The 24,913-nt window shown below is 37.4% G+C and overlaps 3 protein-coding genes across 6 annotated transcripts; 2 read left to right on the forward strand and 1 right to left on the reverse strand.

Moving 5' to 3' along the window:
- Positions 1–776: 776 nt before the first annotated feature.
- On the forward strand, positions 777–2,527 carry LOC113350334 (polyubiquitin). Its single transcript, XM_026594445.1, has 2 exons — positions 777–913; positions 1,320–2,527. Exon 2 carries the CDS (start codon positions 1,320–1,322, stop codon positions 2,235–2,237), a length of 918 nt encoding a protein of 305 aa, XP_026450230.1. The 5' UTR covers positions 777–913; the 3' UTR covers positions 2,238–2,527.
- A 2,439-nt stretch (positions 2,528–4,966) lies between these two features.
- On the forward strand, positions 4,967–5,782 carry LOC113352665 (F-box/kelch-repeat protein At1g57790-like). The gene has a single exon (XM_026596462.1). The coding sequence runs from the start codon at positions 4,967–4,969 to the stop codon at positions 5,780–5,782; it is 816 nt and encodes a 271-aa protein (XP_026452247.1).
- A 13,406-nt stretch (positions 5,783–19,188) lies between these two features.
- LOC113354443 (clathrin heavy chain 1-like) lies at positions 19,189–22,369 on the reverse strand. Of its 4 annotated transcripts, none has more exons than XM_026597773.1 (8): positions 21,967–22,369; positions 21,607–21,838; positions 21,412–21,516; positions 21,074–21,326; positions 20,796–20,909; positions 20,227–20,436; positions 19,579–19,641; positions 19,189–19,481 (listed from the first exon to the last, which is right to left on the reverse strand). In XM_026597773.1, exons 2-6 carry the CDS (start codon positions 21,720–21,722, stop codon positions 20,374–20,376), a joined length of 651 nt encoding a protein of 216 aa, XP_026453558.1. In that variant the 5' UTR covers positions 21,723–21,838; positions 21,967–22,369; the 3' UTR covers positions 19,189–19,481; positions 19,579–19,641; positions 20,227–20,373. The 4 variants fall into 4 exon arrangements, 3 of the variants coding, with proteins under 3 accessions (XP_026453558.1, XP_026453557.1, XP_026453556.1); XM_026597772.1 differs by having other exon boundaries at positions 19,189–19,348; positions 19,405–19,641; XR_003361881.1 differs by having other exon boundaries at positions 19,189–19,641; positions 20,722–20,909.
- Between the last annotated feature and the right edge of the window lie 2,544 nt (positions 22,370–24,913).

A 24,913-nucleotide genomic window follows, 5' to 3' on the forward strand; every position in this document is an offset into this window, starting at 1 on the left:
GCATCCATTGGATGCAAATCCGTTGGACATTGGATAGGATGCAGATGCCAAACTTGAAATCCATAATTCATTGGATTGAATGCGGATGAGGCGGAAACCAGTCCATACCGACCCATGCTCACCCCTAATTGGCACCTTACTAATGAACTTATAAGCAACATTGGTTAGACTAATGGCCTAAAATCTTGAGGCTTCTTAGGATTATTGGTCTCCCATACTAAACTTATAAAACTACGTTCCGCGAGTTATAACCCCACAGATGTCACTATCCATCCACAAAAAACTCATCAGAACAAAGGTAACACAAAAACCATATCAAAACAAAAGTAACACAAAATCCCCAAAAAATTTGATGGAACATCATAGAATTTGATGAAATCAATTTTGAAATTTGCGATTTTTGTATCAATTTTTAAAAAATTGGGATTTTTGTATCAATTTTGTTTAAGATAAATTTTAATGGATCCCTACATTTAAATGAGGTTTTTGTACCACAAGTTTGGTCATCTTGAGTTTTTATGACTAGTTCCCATAAAATTATGATTAATGTGTTTCTTTCTTTTAATACAAAAGTGGGTTTGATTAATGTTTTTTCATCGGAATATTCGAGAAGTTCCCATAATGTGCCACACAATATCTTTACGCGGTTCCCATAATGTGCCAAATAATATCTTTACGCGGTTCGTGTCGTGATGAATATATCCTATTCCGTGTTGGACTGAGGATATTTTTAGTACTTCGTTCCATTATAAGTAGAGACTTTTCTTTATCTCTTCAACAATTTCCACAATCATCAACATCATCTCTTCGGGAAAAAATAAACAACATCCTCTCTTCGGTAAAAAGAAATCAATCTACGCGCTCTTGTTCGTCGATCGAACATAAGTTTTTTCTACATCTTCCTCTCTCTAAGGTAATCTTTATTGTCACTCTTATTGCAGTATTTTGGATTTATTTAACTGCAATTTTTAGGGCTAGGATTTCAGTTTAATCATGTTTAGGTTATAAGTTTGTGCTAAATTTTGATTTTAGAATGTGCATAGGACTTCAGTTTGATCGGTTATAGTTTCTGTTAAATTTAAATTCTAGAATGTACTTAAGATATCAATTCTATCATATTTAGGTTATAGTTTCAGCTAATTTTGATTTTAGGATGTGCTAATTTTGACAGCAAGTTATTTAAAGCTGATGAAATTTGTTGGTGTTAATGTAGTTTGAATTTGGATCTCGAATATGGTTTTAGATTGTTGGGGAGGAGTTTGTTATTGTTTTGTTCTTAATCAGTATATGATAAGATTGTTGTTTTCATTGATTTACAGATGCAGATTTTTGTGAAAACTCTAACTGGTAAGACCATCACACTTGAGGTTGAAAGCTCAGACACCATTGATAATGTCAAGGCTAAGATTCAAGATAAGGAAGGAATTCCTCCAGACCAGCAAAGGCTGATATTTGCTGGAAAGCAATTGGAAGACGGGCGTACGCTTGCTGACTATAACATCCAGAAGGAATCAACTCTCCATTTGGTTCTTCGACTTAGAGGTGGTATGCAGATCTTTGTCAAAACACTGACTGGCAAGACTATTACTCTGGAAGTTGAAAGTTCCGATACTATTGACAATGTAAAAGCCAAGATTCAGGACAAGGAGGGTATTCCTCCAGACCAGCAGCGTTTGATCTTTGCTGGAAAGCAATTGGAAGATGGTCGCACCCTTGCTGACTATAATATCCAGAAAGAGTCTACTCTCCATTTGGTGCTTCGTCTTAGAGGTGGAATGCAGATTTTTGTGAAAACCCTTACTGGAAAGACCATCACTTTAGAGGTTGAGAGTTCGGATACCATTGACAATGTGAAGGCAAAAATACAAGATAAAGAAGGGATTCCCCCTGACCAGCAAAGGTTGATTTTTGCCGGAAAGCAGCTAGAGGATGGTCGCACTCTTGCTGACTATAACATCCAGAAGGAGTCCACACTCCATCTTGTCTTGCGTCTTCGTGGTGGTATGCAGATCTTTGTGAAAACCTTAACTGGAAAAACCATCACCTTGGAGGTAGAGAGCTCTGACACTATTGACAATGTCAAGGCAAAGATCCAGGACAAGGAGGGGATTCCTCCCGATCAGCAAAGGTTGATCTTCGCTGGAAAGCAGCTCGAGGACGGCCGCACTCTTGCAGATTACAATATTCAGAAGGAGTCCACCCTTCACCTTGTCCTTCGTCTCCGTGGTGGTAATTAAACATTTCTGTTGGTTTTGAAGGTGTGTTTGGCTATTTGTGAAAATAGATGTTCCTGTTTCCTGAGTTAAAATCTTTTGTTTTCAGTCTGTGATAAACTTACGTTAGTATTATCTTAGTCTATCTTGTATTCTGGAAGTGATCTATTGATTTGTGCAGTTATGGTCTTACCTTTACACTGCATGGACAGTTGCGAAATGCTGTGTCATAAATTCGCAGCATTTGTTGCTATGTACCCTGCTATCTTTTAACTTGGGCTTTCCCAGTTCAATTATATAATTCTTTATCAAGACTTTTATTTGTTTCCCATTGATGTTAAATCTGTTGCTCAGCTCTTAGTTTTAAGTTATCAAATTCATTTCAAGTCTCTTTGGAAAACAAACAATTCTCTACTATAACACAGATAAACCAACAAAGGCTTAGAACATGAAACAACCTTCTTCTTTTACATCGTAGTCTAAAAGTCTAGTCTAGATCATCCTTAGAAACTTGTGTCTCTGATCCGCGACCACCCTTTCAAATGCATTTAAAGTTTGTTCAAATGCATTTGAAGTTTTCCTAACTGCGGAGAGGTGATTAAAATTTTTGAAACCAGTGCAGCCAATAAGAATATTTGCTAGGAAAATTATTGGGAAAAGTTTCTTTGCTAGTTGGAAGCTAACAACTAGACCTCTAGACCTGCACTTCAGTGTAGCATTATGCATATACAACCTTTCATCCTCAAAAAAAAAAATTTAGTGTGGTATGGCAGAGAACATGTTCTGATTACAGGAATGTGCACAATAGTTTTGCAATTTTCTGTATAAACGAATGAAGCCACTACAATCTTGAAGTTTTGCGCCCTGTAACCATAGCTATCAGTTGATGATTCAGGCAGAAAAGACTACAGCTTCAATGCACAATCCCAAAGAGTGATAAACTCTGGGGCAGGTTTAATGTTAGGCGACATTCAACTGCAATAGAAAGATTGGTAATCCAGGTATGTACGGACTCCAAGAATTAGAAATTCTGAACCATTGGTGTGCATGATATTCAGTCAGGATCACTTGTTTGCCCCTGGCTCCACTTTAATGCAGGTCCGTGGTTTCCTGGCCAATCTACTTGTGTAAGAAAGTTATTTAAGAATTTGGTCGTGGTCAGAATTCCTCCCTTAAATAAATTTTTACTGTCAGAATAATTCTCAGTCAATAACAGCTTTCAATTTATTTTCTATAACTTTATGTTAATCTTGGATTTCCTTTTCTAGTTCTCATAGGTTTCTTAGTTTACTTGATTTCCTCTGTTAGAATTATTATTGATTGAAGCTTACAAAAGAAGGGCTATATATAGTTTTATAGAGAAAATCATCCAAACATTATTACCAGTTCTCAGCTTCAACTTTAGACCAATATTCTCCTTCACTTTCTAGCATTCATGGAAATAAACCAGTTAGCAGGAATGGATAAGAGAAGTGAACGTCGTCGTCCACCGACTCCAAGAGTAGCACCAAGGCTTGTTTTTCCTTATGGACAGGATGGTTTCAAACTTCAAGCTTTCTACAACCCATGTGAACCCAATAACAGAACTTGTAGAAAGTTCATACCGGAGTTGGGTCGAAAAACATTCTGGCAAAAACCGTCTTGCATCAAGGATGGTTGCTTATCCAGCGTGACGATGAACATGATCAATCAATCCCAGACTTGAATATTGGAGATTTTTTTCTTTGGAATCCTTTATCATTAGAGATAATTCGTTTACCTAGTAACCTCGATTTAATTTCAGCGGAATATGATATCATGAATTGTGTTTTATCTTCTCCACCAAGTACTAGTAACAACACTGGTGAATAATGGTGATGGTGATTCAATGGTCTTCATTCTCTTCGCTGCTGAGGGATTGAACAATGAATACGATCACCTGCTTATATATTGTCGCCTCGGAGATACAAAATGGAGAAGACAGGACCAAGAAATACCTACTTTGGTTTACAGGTAAGTTTTTTATATTGGCTTACGATAATTCGATACTTGAAATTGAAAAACAAATTGTGCAGCAGGAGAATGGTGATAGTAATGATATGACACTATCTACTCGATCATTCAAAGTAAGCAAAAACACCCGTTTTCCTGTAACCGGAGGCGGAGGGTTGTTTGCTAGTTATAGGCTGTATTTTATAGAATCTGGCGATGAACTCTTTAGAATTGAGTTTCGTTATAAGATAAAAAGATTTGATAAGGTTAAAAATAGTTTGAGTATCATGAGGTTGGATTTATCTATAATGGCTTGGGCGGAGGTGAAGAGTTTGGGTGATCGTGTACTCTTTCTGTGGAAGTACACAACTGCGTCATGCTCAGCGGCAGCAATGGGGCTTCCTAGGGGTTGCTTGTTTTATGCAGAACGGCATGCAGATCAATCTTTGTATAAATTTGAAGTAGAAGATAAAAGTACTACTGTTATTTTGCCATGTTTGAAGCTTCCAACACCGTGGGTTTCACCGAATTGGATGATGATGCCTGTGACAAGTACTGGTGATAATGAAGAAAAAGAATATAATGCCGTAGCAAACGGAAACAAAACCAGTACAACGCATGATGAAGAAGATAAAGGGCAAAAGTGCTGAGGCTGGAACATTAGAAGAAAATAAATCTGGGGGTATTTGCAGTGAGAAAGTTGACATCGCAGATCTAAAGATCTCCATGGTTGCTTATCTCTAGAGATAATTAATGACACCATATACAATTACATTGACCCAATGATTTACAATGAGAAGTACCAGATGAACCTCCCCGAGTTGTTAGTAGGCGCTATAATCCGCTTTTCAAAAGATGGCTGGCTACTGATGTCCAAGGGCGACAGAACCTTATTCTTTTACAGTCCCTTCACAAGAGAAATCATCCAACTTCCTGATGTACCTCATGAGTATAACACCCATTATATTTTTTGTGGAATTTCATTCTCCTCTTTACCTACGTCTTCCGACTGTGTAGTTTTCGGTATTGCTGAATGGTACCGTCCCAACGATGAAAAAAAGGAGCTACTCATAGATCAACAAGTTATGCTACTCATAATTGAGAAGGTTAATGATGTGTGGAAGCCATATAAATTTCATGCCGATAATTCACGTAAACTTTTGGCATGCTATAACAACCCAGTCTTCTACAAAGGAAATTTTTATGCCTTAGCCTACAATGGAACACTAGGAGTCTTCAACTTAGAGGATTCTAGAGATCAAATAAACTTCGACAAATCTAATTGGAAAGTGATTCCAAAGACATTAACTCAGTTTGATGGTGTTAATCCAAGTTACTTGGTGGAATGTGAAGGAGAGCTGTTACTAGTGATTTTTGAACGCCCTTTCGGGAAGTTGGTTGAAATTTTCAAGATGGATCCTTGCAAGATGAAATGGGTTAAAGTCAAAAGTCTTGGAAACTATTCTTTGTTCATCAGCCACACTTCAAGCTTTTCAGTAATAGCTCCGGATAGTAGCATCGCGAATAAGATCTACTTCTCTAGATTAAATAAGGGTTTGTCCATCGCGTCGCAAATTGAGCCGAGCGTTTCAATTTGAGACGATCACATCAATATTGGTTTATTGGCCTTAACTGAGCCGAGTAGTGCCTTACATGGAGATGAACTTCGTCTCGCATGTAGACGATTGTCCTTGATTGAACGGGCAACGACTAGTTCATCCAACGATTCTAATTCCACTTCCAATAAATTTAACCAAATTTAACTTCAAAGCCACACCTGCTCCACCTTCTATACTCATAAATTACGCCTTCTACCCCCACAAATTTTCTGAGTAATGCCTCAACCATATATTAATCCTGCAGAGTTTATCGTAGATGAGAATCTATCTCTATGTAAAAACTTTGTAGTATTTTATCCGGTTAGGGATGCGGAATGACGTCAAAATGGTCTAGTGAGTATGAATTATCGGCATAGAATTTATGAAAACTTCTGCAATAACATTGATAACCCTATTAACCGCAGTGTGGATGGATTATTTTGTCGATTTCAAACTATAAGAAAACAAGTGAAAGACTTTGTAGCTTTAGTTCGGGGTCAATCTATAATCGACTTAGGGGTGAAATCAATGTTGAAGTTGTATTGAGAGCTCGAGAGGAGTGACCAAGATGGAAATGAATACTTTTTTTCTTATAGAGCTCATTATGGAATCTTAAAGGAATTTTTTATAACACATATGGGATGCTAAATGGTAGACATACTACTCTAGAAAAATTTTAATTGGATGCGAAATAAAATTAATACTATATTTGTTTCCTTTCATTAGTTGGTTCTAATTATATATATATATGGTCCTAATTTCGGGTTTTGTTTACAGATGTCAAATAAAACATAATTATAACTACTTAATCCCACCCCAAGTCCTGTCATATGTGCCCTCTGTATCAAACTCTTAAATTCTTGATATGAACTTACGGCTTGAGACCCTTCACCAACAGCAGGTCCTCCAGTTTGATTTTCAATCCATGCACATGTTCCTTCAGCTGGAGAGGCATCGAAGTTTAAATGATATTTTATCATCTTGATAAGCTTGAGGATATTGTTGATTGGTATTAGACCACTGATGAGTGCTAAAAAGTGCATATTTTTATATATTTTTCTTGGCATTTAAATCATCTTTTGTGCATTAATTCTACATTTTATCCCATATTCTGTATTTTCATTGTTTTCAAGAATAAATAATTTTCTTAATTAATTTTGCATTTTTAGGTACCAAATAAAGTCTGGATGATTTGCGGAGCAGAAAAGTAGTGAAAAGCCAGAAGAAATTACGCAAGGAAGCCGCAAAGAATGGAGCGCACGTCCAAAAATCTAGGAATGGGCTCAAGAAGGAAGAATTGTTCTTAAAGAAGATATGGGCTTGGCATACCCAAGGCCCAAAACCCTTACCCAAACCCATTTTCTATATCCATACCCGCCTCCATTCTCAGCCGTTAGATCGGATCCATCTCATCATTCAATGGTCGCTTCTTCATCGTTCATCAAAATATGAAGTCCCTGCAAAACACCATAGTACCTAAATTCCAAGCCTTCAGATTAGATCACATTTAGATCTTACGGTCGCTTCTTTGCCTGCGCATCAAATCTCGATACTTCCGCTTAACACTACATCACCTAACCTCGATCTTCGCCGTCAGTTTTGATGTATCTCGTCATCCAACGGTCTCCCCTCATCCATTTCCATCGCGCCGTTGGATCATTCCATCATCCTATAATCCTACGGTCCAGCTTCGCAAAACATCAAAATCCTCTACACCTGCTCAACACACTAGTATCCTATACCTATACCCTAACCAAACGCCCCCTCCTTCTTCTCCATCGACTTCTTCTCTTCCCCCCCCCCCCCCCCCCCCCTCTCTGCAACAGAACCGCATTCTCCATCATCACCACTACCCACTCCACTGCCACGCCACCACCTCTACCTGTCTCACATCATCCCTAAACTACCAACCCATCATCACCCCCTAACTATCTAGCCCCCTATTCCCTCAACTCTCACGTTTCTTCCCTGAAACCCTAAGCGTGAGAGGTTGATGAAGTAGGTGACCTAGAGAAGAAATCAAGGTATGGGAAAGGCACCAGGAGAAGCAGAGAAGACATGGGTCGATGCTAATTGAGGAGATTTGTCACATCAAGGTAAGAAAAAACCCAAACCCTAATTTCAGTTAATTTGGGGATTTTCGAGTAAACTCTAATTACTGTTAGGGAGAAGCATGGAGGAGCATTATAGAAGATATGGGTCTGATTTGTACTGTCAAATTAGGTAGAAATAATTTACCTAATTTCTGTTTGATTTTAGGGATTTTTTGGGAAGAACCCTAACTTGTAATTGGGTATAAATATGACTGTGGGTGTGATGTAAAGGCTTATGCTGGAATAGCCAGTGTCCAGAACTTTGATGTTCTGTATATGTTCGGTTTTGTGTAATGTTCGGTTTTGTGTAATGTTCATGTGTTTAATTCCTTTCCCTGTTTTAATGTCCTGTTGATGTTGTTGTTAATGTGATGTTTTGGGAGAACTGGATTAGCCAGTCTCTCCAATTTTTGTGTTGTTCCTGTTAATCATGTGTTATTCCATCTGTTCTCTCATGTTCTCATTAGCGAGGCTCACATGAAGCTTTAGTGGACTGTTAGGTAGTGGAATGTTAGGTTAGAAGCCTTAGTGCACTGAATTGATTGAGCAATGGGAGAAATCAGTGCTCACTAGTGCTTGTGATTGATTGTACTGTCAAAAGACAGTCAATACTAGGAGCATATCAGTTGAGCAAGCTGATTATCTTGCTATTCCCTTTTTGTATGCTTAGGATCTTAAGTTGGCCTTAACTGTCACTTAGTTCCATTAGGGATTCAACCTAGAACTACACTATCTGGCTAGGTCACAAGGTGGATTCATAACCTAGTTGTGTTGTTTCTCTGTTTTGTATATGTAGTTTTGCTCCCCTGCCATTGCCCTTGGCTTAGGCCTTGGTTTATTACACTGTCATTTTATTGTCTTTGCTTCACTGTTTATCTCCATTGTTGTTTGCTGTTTTGTGCCTTTCTTATCACTTGCTGTTCACTGTTACTTTGTTAGTTCATTCTTTTTCTTACTTGTTTCCACTTGTTCACTTGTTTCCACTGTTACTCTTGTCTGTCACTCTTTGTTGCACCATCTCTTTTTCACTCTTTGTCACTTCTCTTCTTCTTTAGTCCACTGTTAGGGTAAAAGGCCAAGATCCTAGCTAATATAAAGGCCCAGCCAACTGAGCCCAAGGCTCAGTTCATTCCAAAAATCAAAGGTCCAGTCCACTGTGGACTTAATCAAAGCCCAAGGGAAAAGCTAAGGCCCAGTTCACTGTTACCAAGCCCAGTTCACATCAAAAGACATTGAGCCCAATTCACAGTCACTGTTAGCCCAAGGCCCAGTGCAATTCAAAAGACCAAAAGCCCATAAGTTCACAGTCAATCCAAAAGCCCACTGAGCCCAAAACCATTTCATTGTTACAAAAACCCACTAAGCCCAAAGCACAATTAGAAGCCCAATAGCAATTTAGAGCCCAAATAGCTAGAAACTCCAAACACCCCCAGTCTCTGTGGATCGACCCGTACTTGCACGAGCTACAACCGACGACCGTGCATTTGCGGTATTACTGTAGGCCCGTTTCATTTCGCTTCAATTTTACACGCTTTCCCGGGCCCACCAAGTTTTTGGCGCCGCTGCCGGGGACTGGTGCTGTGTTTTTCTTGTAGTTTTCTTGGCTATTTTTCATTTCACTTCATCGCACTTGCATCTGCATCTGCTTCACTTCATTTGCTGTTGGACCTGCTGTTCTGAACCAGTTTTTCCTCTGCTGGGACGCCACCAAGGAAAAGAACCAAAGCCCAACTGGGTTTTTGCAACAATATCAGAGCAGCTGGGCTGTGCTTAAAAGGTAACCCATTTAAGAGAACCCGAATTGTGGGCTTCCAATTTTTAATTGTGGGCTTGTAATATTAAAGCCAATTTTTGGGCTTTTTATTTTCTGTTGGGTTTGTAATTAATTTTTGTGGGCTTGTTTGTTTAATTTGTGGGCTTGTATTTAATTTTTGTGAGCTTGTTTAATTTGGACTGGTATTTTGTATTCTGGGTTTTTAAACCCAGCTGAGCTTGTAACCGATCACGCTAGGTTAACTCGTTAGTGGGCCGAGTACCCAAATTCTAGGCCGAGATTTTGGACTCAGTTTCACCAAACGTTTTCAAACCAGCTGAGCCAAAGCAAACACAAAACCAACAGTGGGCTTGCTCCCATTCAAAAACCAAATTTTATTTTCTTTAAAAAAAAAAAAAAAAAAAAAAAACCAAAATTTTGCTCCTAATTTCAAAAACCAAAACTTTTCTCCCATTCAAAAACCAAATTTTACTTGCTCCCATTTTAACAACCAAATTTTTTCTTCTTTATCCCATTAAAACCAAACTTGCTCCCAAATTTTAAAAAACCAAAAAATGTCTCCCACCAAAACCAAATTTTTCCCAAAAATCCAAACCCTTTAAAAACCAAATTCTGAGCTTTGTACATTCTTTACTTAGCTTTTGAGCCAATCATGAATAGATCTTTTTCTACAGTTGGGGAGTACAACAAATCCCTTAGAGAACTTGCATATGGACAAACTTCACGTTATGAACCTTCCACGGACCATGATGTCAATAGTCATAGGAATTATTATGGACATTTTCAAAGTCCCGAGCCGCAATACATGAACCCTAATGACTATTCATACATGCATCATTCATCGCAACGTGAAAATGAACATTCTGCTAGAGCCTCACTCACACAATCATCACTTATGGATCAATAGAAGCTCGAATCACAGCTTTAGAAATGCAATCACATGAGGAATCTGTCACATCTAATTTTCTTAGGCAACCTGAAATCTATGCATGTCCCGCATGTGGTAGTTTAGACCACCCTGTTGAGAATTGTCATATTTTGCATAATTTTAGGCAATCTAGAGAAAATCCAAGGTATGAAATGCCCATAAATTGTGAGAATGGTAGTCATTGGGACCATAATCAATCCTTTGAGGGTTGCGATCAATATTTTGTAAACCCTAATGACCATGCACACATGTACCATTCACCACAATTTGAACATGAAGAATTTGTACTCCCATGAATTTAGACTCCACCACAGAAGCTTTAAGACTCGTAAGCAAGACTATGATAGATCTACATCACGAATTCATGCATATTTAGATCAGATTTTGCTTCACCTACAAAAGGAGGAAATTCATGAGGAAATGTATGTTGTCCCTAATGAAGTGTCTAGTCCCATTCATGTAAATGATGTTGAATATGAACCTAATTTAGAGGAACATGAATCGACTAATGACACCACCACTGTTAATGAGGACCAATATGCATGCTACCATGATGATGATTATGATGATATGTTAGAAGAACATGAAAATATTGTGGAACCTGTTGGTTCAAAACATATGGCTTCTCGCCCTCGACCTTCATGATGTTGTTCTTTCTAATACTCATTGTAATTCATATGATTTTGATATTGACATGGGATTCGTACAATTATTCTGTGAAGATGAGCATGACATAGGAATAGTTGAATCTTCTGTAGACACTAATATGCATGAAAATATATTTGATGTGTCTGATTCTCTACCTAGGTCACATTGTGATATTTCTCCTGATTTGCCGATGCATGAGAATAATCTGTTGATGATGTTGATGACTCTGATTGTGATCTTGCCAATTTGTTTGATGATTGTGAGCATGATGTGACATGTGTAGAAGATTAGGAGATTTGATTGATTATAATGATGTGCCTATTCCTACATAAGTCACAATCTGATGGCCTTCCACCCAACCTAGATTTGGTTTGTACCATATTGTCAAACCAATTTTCTGAGAATGCCTAATCTAGGTTTGGAACTGTGTGCTTCCCAAGTCCTCTTGGACTATTTTGCTCTAAGTATAATACATTTGAGGAACCACAGTTGGAATTAGTGTTTGCCCGTCCCTAGCACAGTTCTCTTTGAGTTAGACCTTGTGCATGATGAACCCCCAAAACTGCGAGATTTTGTTTCCAAAATTTTATCCGTTGAAAATCCAGGTTTGGGGGTAGCTCATTTTGTTTCACAGTTTCACTTGCGTTTCTTTCCTTATATTTGTGTGAAGCTGTTGAAACCTCTACACTTTGTCTTTTGGGTTGATCCTCAACTCTTTAGATTGTTAGTGTATGGTGAATTTTTTGTATATAATCCAGTAGATAAAATTTTAAAAACCTTTTGTTCCTTTTGTATATATTTTGCTAATCCAATATGATCTCGGCTGACATATGTTGGATTCTTGCCTTGAATAACGGAGTTCTAATATTGCTTTCGCCGAAATCGGGTATTCTCTTTCCTTTTTCTCTACTCAACATGATCCTCTTCATATGTTGTATTATAATTTTGTTCATATTTTGAAACATTGAGGACAATGTTTAGTTTAGGTTTGGGGGTGAAAAGTAGATACTTTGATAATATGCCATAATTGAAAACAAGAACTCCTTCTTTTTGAAAAAAAAAAAAAAAAAAAAAAAAATCAAAATAAAAATAAAAATTGAAAAAACATAAAAATGGAGCTCATTTACCTTGAAATGTTGACTCTTGTGCAAATATGTAATTATTAGGAGTCTTAGTCTAGATATTTAGGCACCCTGATTCTAGCACAATTCACATAGTGATAAGAAATTTGCACGCGCACGATCTACCAATACATGTATAGCCTCGATCTTCAAGGTGTTTGATAGGAAGTCACGATTGCCAATCACTTTAGAATACTGAACGAAACTTGACTAGCTTGTTCTTTGGTTGGTTGGGATAGAAGGTGGAGGTTACATTAAGAAAGACAACCATCGAATTTAACTGGGTGCATCAAAAAGGGCTACCTCTTGCAAAGTGTCATGTAATTTTTTGTTTCCTTTTGTATATGTATCAAAAGTGTTTCCTTATCAAAAAAAAAAAAAAAAAAAAAAAAAAAAAAAAAAAAAAACGATGTATATATTCAGAAAAAAATCAGAAAACTTCAAAAAAAAAAATAAATAAATAATAAATAAAAAATAAATAAATAAATAAAAAAAAATCAAGTATTTATCAATTCCATTCTCTCTTGTTCCAAAAATAAAAGAGAGTAGTCAATGTAAATAAGAGTCATCTTTTGTGTTTTATTGTAATAAGCAAGGAGGGTGTATGCCATTGATGTACAACGCGAGTAATTGTGAAATACCTCCAACTCATTCACAATTCTCGTAAAGTCAGGACAGCTAGCTAGATTTCGACCTTGGTTCTTAGCCTGAGAAACTATCTCTTGGTGATTAGTAGTCATAACTTCAGATCTTTCTTTACACATGTGTAGATACACTTTACACTCTTATCACATGTCTTTTTTTGTTATCAGTGCTAGGATTGTGCCTTTGATAGCTAGATTGACATCTCCATTTTGCTGTGAGCTTAAACTGTCTTGCACATGTCACATTTGATGGAATATGAGCTTATATTTTGACCTAGAACTTTGTAGGTACGTTCTAAGCAAACCTTCACGAGACTTCACTCGTCCACTAGGGACACTTAGTGGTTTAAAAGGCTTAGTGCATACGCTAAATGCATTCGAGAGACCAGCGACAGTGGTATAGGTAGGATTTCCTTAGTTTTGTTTTACTTAAGGACAAGTAAAATTCAGGTTTGGGGTATTTGATGAGTGCTAAAAAGTGCATATTTTTATATATTTTTTTTGGCATTTAACTCATCTTTTGTGCATTAATTCTACATTTTATCCCATATTCTGTATTTTCATTTTTTTCAAGAATAAATAATTTTCTTAATTAATTTTGCATTTTTAGGTACCAAATAAAGTCTGGATGATTTGCGGAGCAGAAAAGTAGTGAAAAGCCGGAAGAAATTACGCAAGGAAGCCGCAAAGAATGGAGCGCACGTCCAAAAAGCTAGGAATGGGCTCAAGAAGGAAGAATTGTTCTTAAAGAAGATATGGGCTTGGCATACCCAAGGCCCAAAACCCTTACCCAAACCCATTTTCTATATCCATACCCGCCTCCATTCTCAGCCGTTAGATCGGATCCATCTCGTCATTCAATGGTCGCTTCTTCATCGTTCATCAAAATCTGAAGTCCCTGCAAAACACCATAGTACCTAAATTCCAAGCCTTCAGATTAGATCACATTTAGATCCTACGGTCGCTTCTTTGCCTGCGCATCAAATCTCAATACTTCCGCTTAACACTACAACACATAACCTCGATCTTCGCCGTCAGTTTTGATGTATCTCGTCATCCAACGGTCTCCCCTCATCCATTTCCACCGCGCCGTTGGATCATTCCATCATCCTATAATCCTACGGTCCAGCTTCGCGAAACATCAAAATCCTCTACACCTGCTCAACACACTAGTATCCTATACCTATACCCTAACCAAACGCCCCCTCCTTCTTCTCCATCGACTTCTTCTCTTCCCCCCCCCCTCTCTGCAACAGAACCACATTCTCCATCATCACCACTACCCACTCCACTGCCACGCCACCACCTCTACTTGTCTCACATCATCCCTAAACTACCAACCCATCATCACCCCCTAACTATCTAGCCCCTTATTCCCTCAATCTCTCACGTTTCTTCCCTGAAACCCTAAGCGTGAGAGGTTGATGAAGTAGGTGACCTAGAGAAGAAATCAAGGTATGGGAAAGGCACCAGGAGAAGCAGAGAAGACATGGGTCGATGCTAATTGAGGAGATTTGTCACATCAAGGTAAGAAAAAACCCAAACCCTAATTTCAGTTAATTTGGGGATTTTCGAGTAAACTCTAATTACTGTTAGGGAGAAGCATGGAGGAGCATTATAGAAGATATGGGTCTGATTTGTACTGTCAAATTAGGTAGAAATAATTTACCTAATTTCTGTTTGATTTTAGGGATTTTTTGGGAAGAACCCTAACTTGTAATTGGGTATAAATATGACTGTGGTTGTGATGTAAAGGCTTATGCTGGAATAGCCAGTGTCCAGAACTTTGATGTTATGTATATGTTCGGTTTTGTGTAATGTTCGGTTTTGTGTAATGTTCATGTGTTTAATTCCTTTCCCTGTTTTAATGTCCTGTTGATGTTGTTGTTAATGTGATGTTTTGGGAGAACTGGATTAGCCAGTCTCTCCAATTTTTGTGTTGTTCCTGTTAATCATGTGTTGTTCCATCTGTTCTCTCATGTTCTCATTAGCTAGGCTCAGATGAAGCTTTAGTGGACTGTTAGGTAGTGGAATGTTAGGTTAGAACCCTTAGTGCACTGAATTGATTGAGCAATGGGAGAAATCAGTGCTCACTAGTGCTTGTGATTGATTGTACTGTCAAAAGACAGTCAATACTAGGAGCATATCAGTTGAGCAAGCTGATTATCTTGCTATTCCCTTTTTGTATGCTTAGGATCTTAAGTTGGCCTTAACTGTCACTTAGTTCCATTAGGGATTCAACCTAGAACTACACTATCTGGCTAGGTCACAAGGTGGATTCCTAACCTAGTTGTGTTGTTTCTCTGTTTTGTATATGTAGTTTTGCTCCCCTGCCATTGCCCTTGGCTTAGGCCTTGGTTTATTACACTGTCATTTTATTGTCTTTGCTTCACTGTTTATCTCCATTGTTGTTTGTTGTTTTGTTCCTTTCTTATCACTTGTTGTTCACTATTACTTTGTTAGTTCATTCTTTTTCTTACTTGTTTCCACTTGTTCACTTGTTTCCACTGTTACTCTTGTCTGTCACTCTTTGTTGCACCATCTCTTTTTCACTCTTTGTCACTTCTCTTCTTCTTTAGTCCACTGTTAGGGTAAAAGGCCAAGAGCCTAGCTAATCTAAAGGCCCAGCCAACTGAGCCCAAGGCTCAGTTCACTCCAAAAATCAAAGGTCCAGTCCACTGTGGACTTAATCAAAGCCCAAGGGAAAAGCTAAGGCCCAGTTCACTGTTACCAAGCCCAGTTCACATCAAAAGACATTGAGCCCAATTCACAGTCACTGTTAGCCCAAGGCCCAGTGCAATTCAAAAGACCAAAAGCCCATAAGTTCACAGTCAATCCAAAAGCCCACTGAGCCCAAAACCATTTCATTGTTGCAAAAACCCACTAAGCCCAAAGCACAATTAGAAGCCCAATAGCAATTTAGAGCCCAAATAGCTAGAAACTCCAAACACCCCCAGTATCTGTGGATCGACCCGTACTTGCACGAGCTACAACCGACGACCGTGCACTTGCGGTATTACGGTAGGCCCGTTTCATTTCGCTTCAATTTTACACGCTTTCCCGGGCCCACCAACCACTGCTCGGTCGAACTCGCATGCGTAGCTATCTCAAGCATGTTTATCAATGTTAGTGATCAAAACTATAAGTCTTGATTTCTAGTCTACTATATCTAAGTCTTGGACTATGATAGAAAGTTTAGTTGATCTCAAGAACTCAATGTGAATCATCATACAAGAGGAAGAACTACTCAAGGAACTGGTGGAACTTCATCGACTAAAAGGTATGTGGAGACTTGAACTTATCTATCACTCAAAAGTCTATCTACTTTATCTCCTATTTTGAGACAAAAGTCGTTTTGCTATATAGACTTTGATTATACACATTTGCCATTTCGGCCGAGTTTCTCTCGCCTATCTATTTCTCGAAATACGTGTTGGTAATCTTTTTCTTCGGCCAAGTTCATCTTTTCCTAGTGACGAAAGTCATGTTATGTTTCAATCACTTTGAAAATTGCTTTGACGAAAAATAGTTTGTGAATAACGACCATATAATAACGTCCTCTAAGAATGTTTCAATGATTGAAATGAGTATTTAGATTATATAACCATTGTTGGATATAAGCATTGTGTGGCAACACATATATGTATAAGTCCTTATTCCATGAACCAAGGTATGCGTACTTTGTTGATCAGGAAAACCTGAACAAGAGTTGTGAACTCAGTCCACGAACCCAGTCCGCGAACTGGCAGAGGTTCTCATCCCGAGAATATCTGCTGGAGTTTGTGAACTCCTTCCGGGAACTTAAGTCCGCGAACTAAGTCCGCATACTTGAGTTGGTTATATCTAAAAACGATTATTTGTGAACTTATATTTATATTAACTAAGGAATGCAACTTGCAAATCGTGGCTATAAAGTTCATGAATCGATTCGAGTGAATCGAATTGTTTTTGCTAAAATTTTGTCTTGTATACTTCTATAAGATTTATAAAATTGAACAACTCTCTAACTAGTTCATTTAAGTCATTTGAACTAGTAGTTATGGTGAAGAAGAATATGGTTGATATGAAAGTGCTCATATGGCTAACCATTTGGTTAACTATTGTTGAACCAACAAATGTACATGTTTGGTTACGGTTGCACAAACCTAAAATCGTGCATTTCATTTGTGTGTAACAAGCTAAGCTTTCAATCCAATGGTTGAAAGATATTAGCTTGAATCTAATCAGGTTTTCATCTAACGGTGAATATTGAATGCTTTGTTACTAAGCTAACATTGATTGCAAACCATGATTTGAAAGATTATATAAGGGAGAACTCTAGCAACTGGGAAACCGAATCCCCACACCTCATGTGTGATACTAGTTGTATAAGCTAGAGTTGATTCTCCTTTAACCTTAGTTTTCTTATCGAGACCCTGTAGGTTAACGACTTGAAGACTTCATTGGGATTGTGAAGCCAGACTGATACTACTTTCTTGTAGTTGCGTGATCTGATCTTGCTGATTCTATTGTGTTGAGTATAATCATAACGATTGTCTTGAGATTAATATCTCCGATAGGCAAGATATAAAAGTAGCCACAAACATCTTCGTCTTATCGTTTGTGATTCCACAATATCTTCTTTCACCGTGTCGATTAAGATTATTGTGAGGTGATTGATAATACTAAGCTATTCTTCGGGAATATAAATCTGGGTTATCAATTGGTTCCTGTTCACCTTGATTTATCAAAATACGGAACAAAACTTGTAGGTATTTTTGTGGGAGACAGATTTATCTATTATCGTAGACTTTTCTGTGAGATACAAATTTGTTTATTAAAGTCTTCGACTTTGCGTCGTAGCAACTCTTAGTTGTAGGTTAGGTCAGCTAAGGGAATCAAGTGCGTAGTATCCTGCTGGGATCAGAGACGTAAAGAGCGTAACTGTACCTTGGATCAGTGTGAGATTGATTGGGGTTCAACTACAGTCTAGACCTAAGTTAGTTTGAAGTAGGCTAGTGTCTGTAACAGATTAATACAATGTGTGTTCAATGTGGACTAGGTCCCGGGGTTATTCTGCATTTGTGGTTTCCTCGTTAACAAAATTCTGGTGTCTGTGTTATTTCTTTTCCACATTATATTTTGTTACATAATCGAAATATCACAGGTTGTGCGTTAAGATCGACCAATGTAAATCAACAACCAAATGATTTACATTGATTGACACTTGAACATTGGTCTTTGGTACCGTTCAAGTTATTTCACATAATAATCAGTCTCATGGATTTCTATTTGTTCAATTAGCTGATTACATTGTGAAATAGAGATATTAGAACTCTTTGATATACTATATTAAGATTGAGTCTAGTTGATTCTCTTGAAAATATGTTAGAGTTTGTTCATACAGATTGTTAATCAAAATATTGGGTGAGGTTGTTGTACCCCCTCTTTTTCAATTGGTATCAGATCAGGAAAACACGTTCAAGACCTTACAAGTCTGTGTCTGTAACGATCTGACTCTATGGACAGTAAAGTCTCTAGAAACGCTTCACCAGGTTTAAAAACCAATCGTAGAAGAAATTCTAATAAACTAGTTATTCTCCAGAAAATGTTGGATGAACAAATTCGGATCAACTCTGATCTTGTTTCATAAATTGCAAGACTTAAGGATTTGAAATCTATCAAAATTCCTTTGATGGATCTAAATAACTCAAGTTATTCCTCTCTGAAGATCGGTCGTAAATCAGATGATAAACAATGTTCAAATTTTGTGAAAACTGATGACTCAGAACTTCTCAGACGAACTTAAAGGTGTTGGCCCATGTTTGTTCTGTGCACAACAAGAAAACGACCAATAACAACACTGAGAATCCGTTGTTGAATGGGAATGACAACGTTTTTTAGGTCGTTGTCATATGGGGGGTTGTATGACAACGTTTTCCAAGTCGTTGTCATATGGGGGGTTGTTAAAAGTTTCGCCGTTCCGACATTAGTTTATTTCCATTGCAAGCGACGTTGTCATATCAACCTTATGACAACATAAATAAACTATTGTGAAATGACCTAATGACAACAGAAATAAGCCATTTTCATATGACCCCAATGACAATAGTTTAGTTGTATTGTCAAAGTATGTAATTCACAGCTCTGTTCAGCCGTTGTTGAAATATTTTGATATATTAAAAAAAGTAAAATAGCCAATACTACACAATAAGAAATTAAAATTTCATATAATTACCTGAAAATGTAGTTCACTTCTTTACATTGAATGGAAGTCTAGCTTTTCATATTAATATATATAAATGATGATGTTACAACCTTACAGAGACTATATTTTGGTTTGCTTACTAATCTTGTAGCAAAAAAGGCAGATGTCGACCTCGAGCGTTCTTACTGCTGGTGGTTCCCCTGTGAAAGATGCTTGATAACCCCGACCTCGAGCGTTCTTACTGCTGGTGGTTCCCCTGTGAAAGATGCTTGATAACCCCTTTAGTATCCTTCTTCCGAAACTTCTATACCATGACCACAATCACCGGTTGCATTTCAGTAAACTGCAATGAAGTGAACACCAAATAACATACCGAAACCACCAGTTGCATTTCAGTATACCATAATGGAGGGAACACAAACAGAGCCAGCTTGTTTTTATTTCTTCCTCGCATTCTTTGTTACCTATCGTTAACAAAACCACCAAAAAACTGTGGTTAGTCACCAAAGAAACTAATAACTTCAGTCTAGGTAGCAGGTTAATCATACAAACAAGACTACAAGCACTACTCAATTATTGACATATCACCGGATGAATCTGTCTCGACTAAAAGGCCAAAATCACCATTGACCACATCTCCTAATGCATAATAAGAAATATCCCATCTTGCTGGGATTTTCAAGCACAAGCAAACAGCAAGACAAAATGTCAGGATGTGAAGAATACATTGCCTCACTGACTCACTGGTGGTAAAACACCAGACTTGGCCCCTTAGACAGCAAACCAAAATTCAAGGTAAACCCTACGGCCCACACGTGCAAGGAGCAAATTCTCTTTAAAGACACATAAACTCATCCTTATGCCACAATGCAGTATCTCTTTTAGCTTCTATGTTGCACATAACACATACAGAATCAAACTACCCATACATGTATGAATAATACACACAATGTTTAATTTATGGTTTCACAATTCTGTTTTTGGGCATGTATTGCAACTTATCATTATATTAGATATATGAATTAAGTTGCAGATTATGGTATACAAACCTGTGGAGCACTGATGTAAATATTGTTTTCTTTGAACCGAGGTGCCACTAGATCTTCAATCCCGGTTGAGTTACCAGTGGTTAAAGCAGAACTAGGAATGTTAACCAACTGGGAAGGAGTTAAATTCTGCATTGCAGAGTTGCATTCCTACGTGGGCTGGGTTTCCGGTAGTGCTTCCAACTTTGAATTGTTGAAGAGAGTATTTGATACCTGTAGCAGTTAAAGAGAAATTGCAGAGAATCCTAAATCACTTTAGAAGTTGCGGGTTCAGAAATTTCTCATAAATGACCAACACAAACAGCACCTGAAGTCCATGACATCTATTGATATACATACACTAACTACAACCAGGAATGCAAAGTCAAAAATTAGTTAGACACAACCCTATCCCACTCCGTAAAGAGAAAAAAAATATCAAAAAGGGATATCCTTAGAAATGTTTAGATTTCAACAGAACAACATAGAAGAAAAATGACTTGTGGAGTATTTACCCACCACTCGTGGATCATAATATGGGTTGGACGTGAAAAAATGCTCAGGATTGTTATTGCTGTCTATGATTAGTTTACCCAAATTATTGCAGACATGTGCATCTTGGCTTCCTTCACTCGCAAGATGCTCCAAGAATTGGGTTCATCATCAAGTAGCTGACCCATAACTAATGGAGTGTTTCCTGGATTCACCTGTGAAGGGAGAGACATAAGAACCAGAATGCTTACTCCATTCGGTAAAAGTAATGTTAACTTGATAATGATAACAAAAGCAAAAACACAAAAACAAAATTCTGTGATAAGTTTACATACAAGAAAGGTGGGATCAATAAATAAAGAATGTCAAGAAATTTTACCTTGTGAATATAACCTTCGAAATATAGGAGCATGTTGTTCGTGTAGAGGTAGTGGGTGACATCTGGAACAAAACCAACACAATCACATACATTGATCAGGGATCTTGCATCAGGATGCTTGGCCTCCATAAGAAAATTCTTTGTTTTCTCCGCGTCATAGAAGTTTGATTCTCTAGTCACGCGTTCAACATCTTTGATTTGTCCAGTTTTAGCTACAACCTCGATATACTTAAAGTGAATGTCAGGATCCTCACTGTTCCAGAATCAAAACAATCATTAGCAAAAGTCTACATTTCATTAATAAAATGAAAGAACAATTCTCGAAAAATAGAAACTACCTGGTGCTCAAATACGATCCCAAGAAAAAATATAAACCCTCATAAGACTTGAATTGCTCAAAAACATGCCTCAACACCCAATTGCTCAGAATATTCTTTGGCGGTCTGTAAATATGTTTTTAACCACCTTAATAGAAAGAATGGTGTTTGAAAAGATAACAGAACAAAACAAGGAATATATGGGTAGTTGCCTACACAATTATCTGGAGATTTCCCCTCACATTAACAAGTAAAAGGTCCTTCATGCACTCCAGCGCCCATTCGAGAGGGTTCCAAAGAAATCCACCACTCTCCAGCTGGTGTTGATGCATCCTTTGGTACCGCAGCTGAAGCTAAGGCCTTTTCCGTGAAAGGGAGAAGAAAAGTTGAAAACCCATACCTCAGATCTCTTCAAAACAAATCAGTAGGGTTGATTCTTATGTGAACCCTATTGTTAATCAGAGAAAAAAAGAACTTATATTAGTTTAAACACTACATAAACATAATTCGAGCCACACAAAAACTAATAGCTAGAAATTAACCAAAATTGTATAACCAGAGAGTAAGAAATCGTACCTGTCCAGAGTAAGAACCACTCTATCTAGGGATTTTTCATGACAGGTAACCTAAAACCAAAACCAAATACAAAAAATTTCTCCATTTCGACGAACCCTAGAAGTATGATTTTGATATCTAATCAAGAAAATTTATGGAAAATATTGAGAAACAACATTAAAGTTCTACAACTGAGAACTTACTTCAGTTTGCCATAAAAATCTATGGTTTCCTCTTAGATTTCTAACTTTGGTTTTTCTGATTTGTGTGTTATAATTTATTTTGAACTTTGTTAATGAGAAATAAAAGGGATCTTGACTCTAGGGTTTTACTGATGAGAAATTTCATGAACTAACTACTGTTTTGTAAAGAAATTTGATGAATCTCTATTACAGAGAAGAAGAAAGGTGGGGGAGAGGCGGAGAAAAATACATTTAGGTTTAAGTATGATAATTTTGTCTCTCAACTTCACTTATAAAGAATATCTTTGTTATAGTGCAGCGGGGCTGGACAATTACTGTCTACGATACCCTCTACAACTGTTGTTGGATTCAACAATGTTTTTTTAGAGGAAGTGTTGTTAAAAGCCTATTTATAGACAACTCTTCGCAAAACATTGTCTTATACCCATTGTCAAAGGTTCAGCTGTTCCAAATGGATATAAAATCCGCATTCCTAAACGGAATTTTAAAAGAGAAAGTCTATGTCGCTCAACCTAAAGGCTTTGAAAACCTTGATTTCCCAGATCATGTTCTTAAGCTCAAAAATGCATTATATGGGTTAAAACAAGCATCTAGAGCCTGCTTTTAAAAACTTACCACTTCTCTTATTAGGAAAGGTTTTTCAAGAGGCGGAGCTGATAAATCTTTGTTTACCAAATGGAGTAGGAAAGATGTTATCATTGCTCAAGTCTATGTAGATGATATCATCTATGGTTCAACTTCTGAGAAGCTTGCAAAGGATTTCCAAGTTTCACTTGCTAAAGAATTTGAAATGAGCAATGTTGGTGAATTGAAGTTCTCTTAGGATTACAAGTTCAAAAACATAAGGATAGAATTTACCTATCCCAAGAAAAAATGCAAAGGATCTTGTCTCAAGGTTCGGTCTGGATAAGTCAACTCCAAAACTGACACATATGCCCACTACTGGTAAACTGTACAGAGATGAGAAAGGAGTAAAAGTGGATCAAAAATTACGTCGATCTATTATTGGTAGCCTTTTATATCTTACATCCACTAGACCTGATATTTCTTTTAGTGTTGGTTGTTGTGCTAGATTTCAGGGTAATCCAAAGGAATCTCACCTTGCAGCTGCAAAAAGGATCATACGATATGTCAATCACACTGTCGGCTATGGTCTATCCTACACTTTTGATACTAACACTCACCTTTCTGCTTATTCAGATGCTGATTGGGCATGATGTGTAGAAGACAGAAAAAGTACTTCAGGGGGATTCTACTATATAGGACTGAATCTTGTGGCTTGGCATAGCAAGAAACATAAATCACAATCCCAGTCTACATGCGAAGCAGAGTATATTGCTGTTGGGTCATGTTGCACTCAACTTCTATGGATGAAACAAATGCTGGATGATTATGGAATTGATACTGGAATAATGAAAATCTTTTGTGATAACTCTAGCGCGATTCGAATCACTGATAATCCCGTTGAGCACTCAAGAACAAAACACATTGATATAAGGTACAATTTAATTTATTCGAGATATCTATGAAAATGGTATCATAAATATGGAATTTGTGCCTTGCGAACAACAGTTTGTTGTTCTCACCAAACCATTAGACACTGCTACATTTCAACACTTACGTTAGTCTATTGGTGTTGTTTTGGTTCATTAGTTGTTTCCATGACTCTTGCCCGTGTGATTATCTCGATCTTTTGGGAAATTGAGTTTGGAACTCCAGTGAGTGTTTACTTCAATTCTGCATTTGTTCCCGTAGGTTGATTTTCTGTCAGGTTCTTTTTAGTGCGTTGTGTCCAAAGAAATCCTTCTTTTCTTTTGAAATTAAGGTCGCTCTTGTTGTTCTTTCGGGAGTGACATATTATGGGGGAGGATACTTAATTGAACTTGTGATTAATTTCCAAATCTTTGTGGGGAGTGCGGCTGTGGAATATTATAGGGGTTATCTTGTATCTTTATAAACTTCTTGATGAAAGCATTTAGCTTCGGCTATATGATTGCATCTAAATAAGTTGATATGTGCTTTCTTTTGGTCATGAAATGTCTCTTTTGGAAATTTCAATAGGATCCCGTTTCGTACCTTTGCCAATTTTATTGACAAAAAGGGGGAGAATTAATATGTAGTTCACACTACAAATACATATGGTTTTCGGATCGTTATGTAAGGGGGAGTGGTTTCCATATGAGATGGAGTATTGACTAAGGGGGAGTGGTTTCCATGTGAGATGGAGTATTGACTAAGGGGGAGTGGTACATATCACCATAGTATTGTTGTCGAAGTTGTGATACAATTGAACTTTGATGCTGTATAATGATACTATGACACTGTATAACAATGATTGAGAATACTTGTTTTCTCATTGTTATAGATACGTATTTTCAACAACGATGATGATGAACTTACAACCTTTGGGATCATTAGAGTACTTGGAACTGACGAAGATTTCGAGTAATGTTGAAGATTAGGCATGTGGAATAGGAGCTATAAAAGTTAATTCATTTATTTTTGTATTCCATATGTATTGATAGTTTTGTCACTAAAATTGACAAAGGGGGAGATTGTTAGAGCACTTCTCGGTCGAACTCGCATACGTTGCTATCTCAAGCATGTTTTTCAATGTTAGTGATCAAAACTATAATTCTTGATTTCTAGTCTACTATAGCTAAGTCTCAGACTAGGATGGAAAGTGTAGTTGAGCTCAAGAACTCCATGGTCATCATCATACAAGACGAATAACTACTCAATGAACTGGTGGAACTTCATCGACT

Source organism: Papaver somniferum, chromosome 2, assembly GCF_003573695.1.
Source record: "Papaver somniferum cultivar HN1 chromosome 2, ASM357369v1, whole genome shotgun sequence".
NCBI lineage: Eukaryota > Viridiplantae > Streptophyta > Magnoliopsida > Ranunculales > Papaveraceae > Papaver > Papaver somniferum.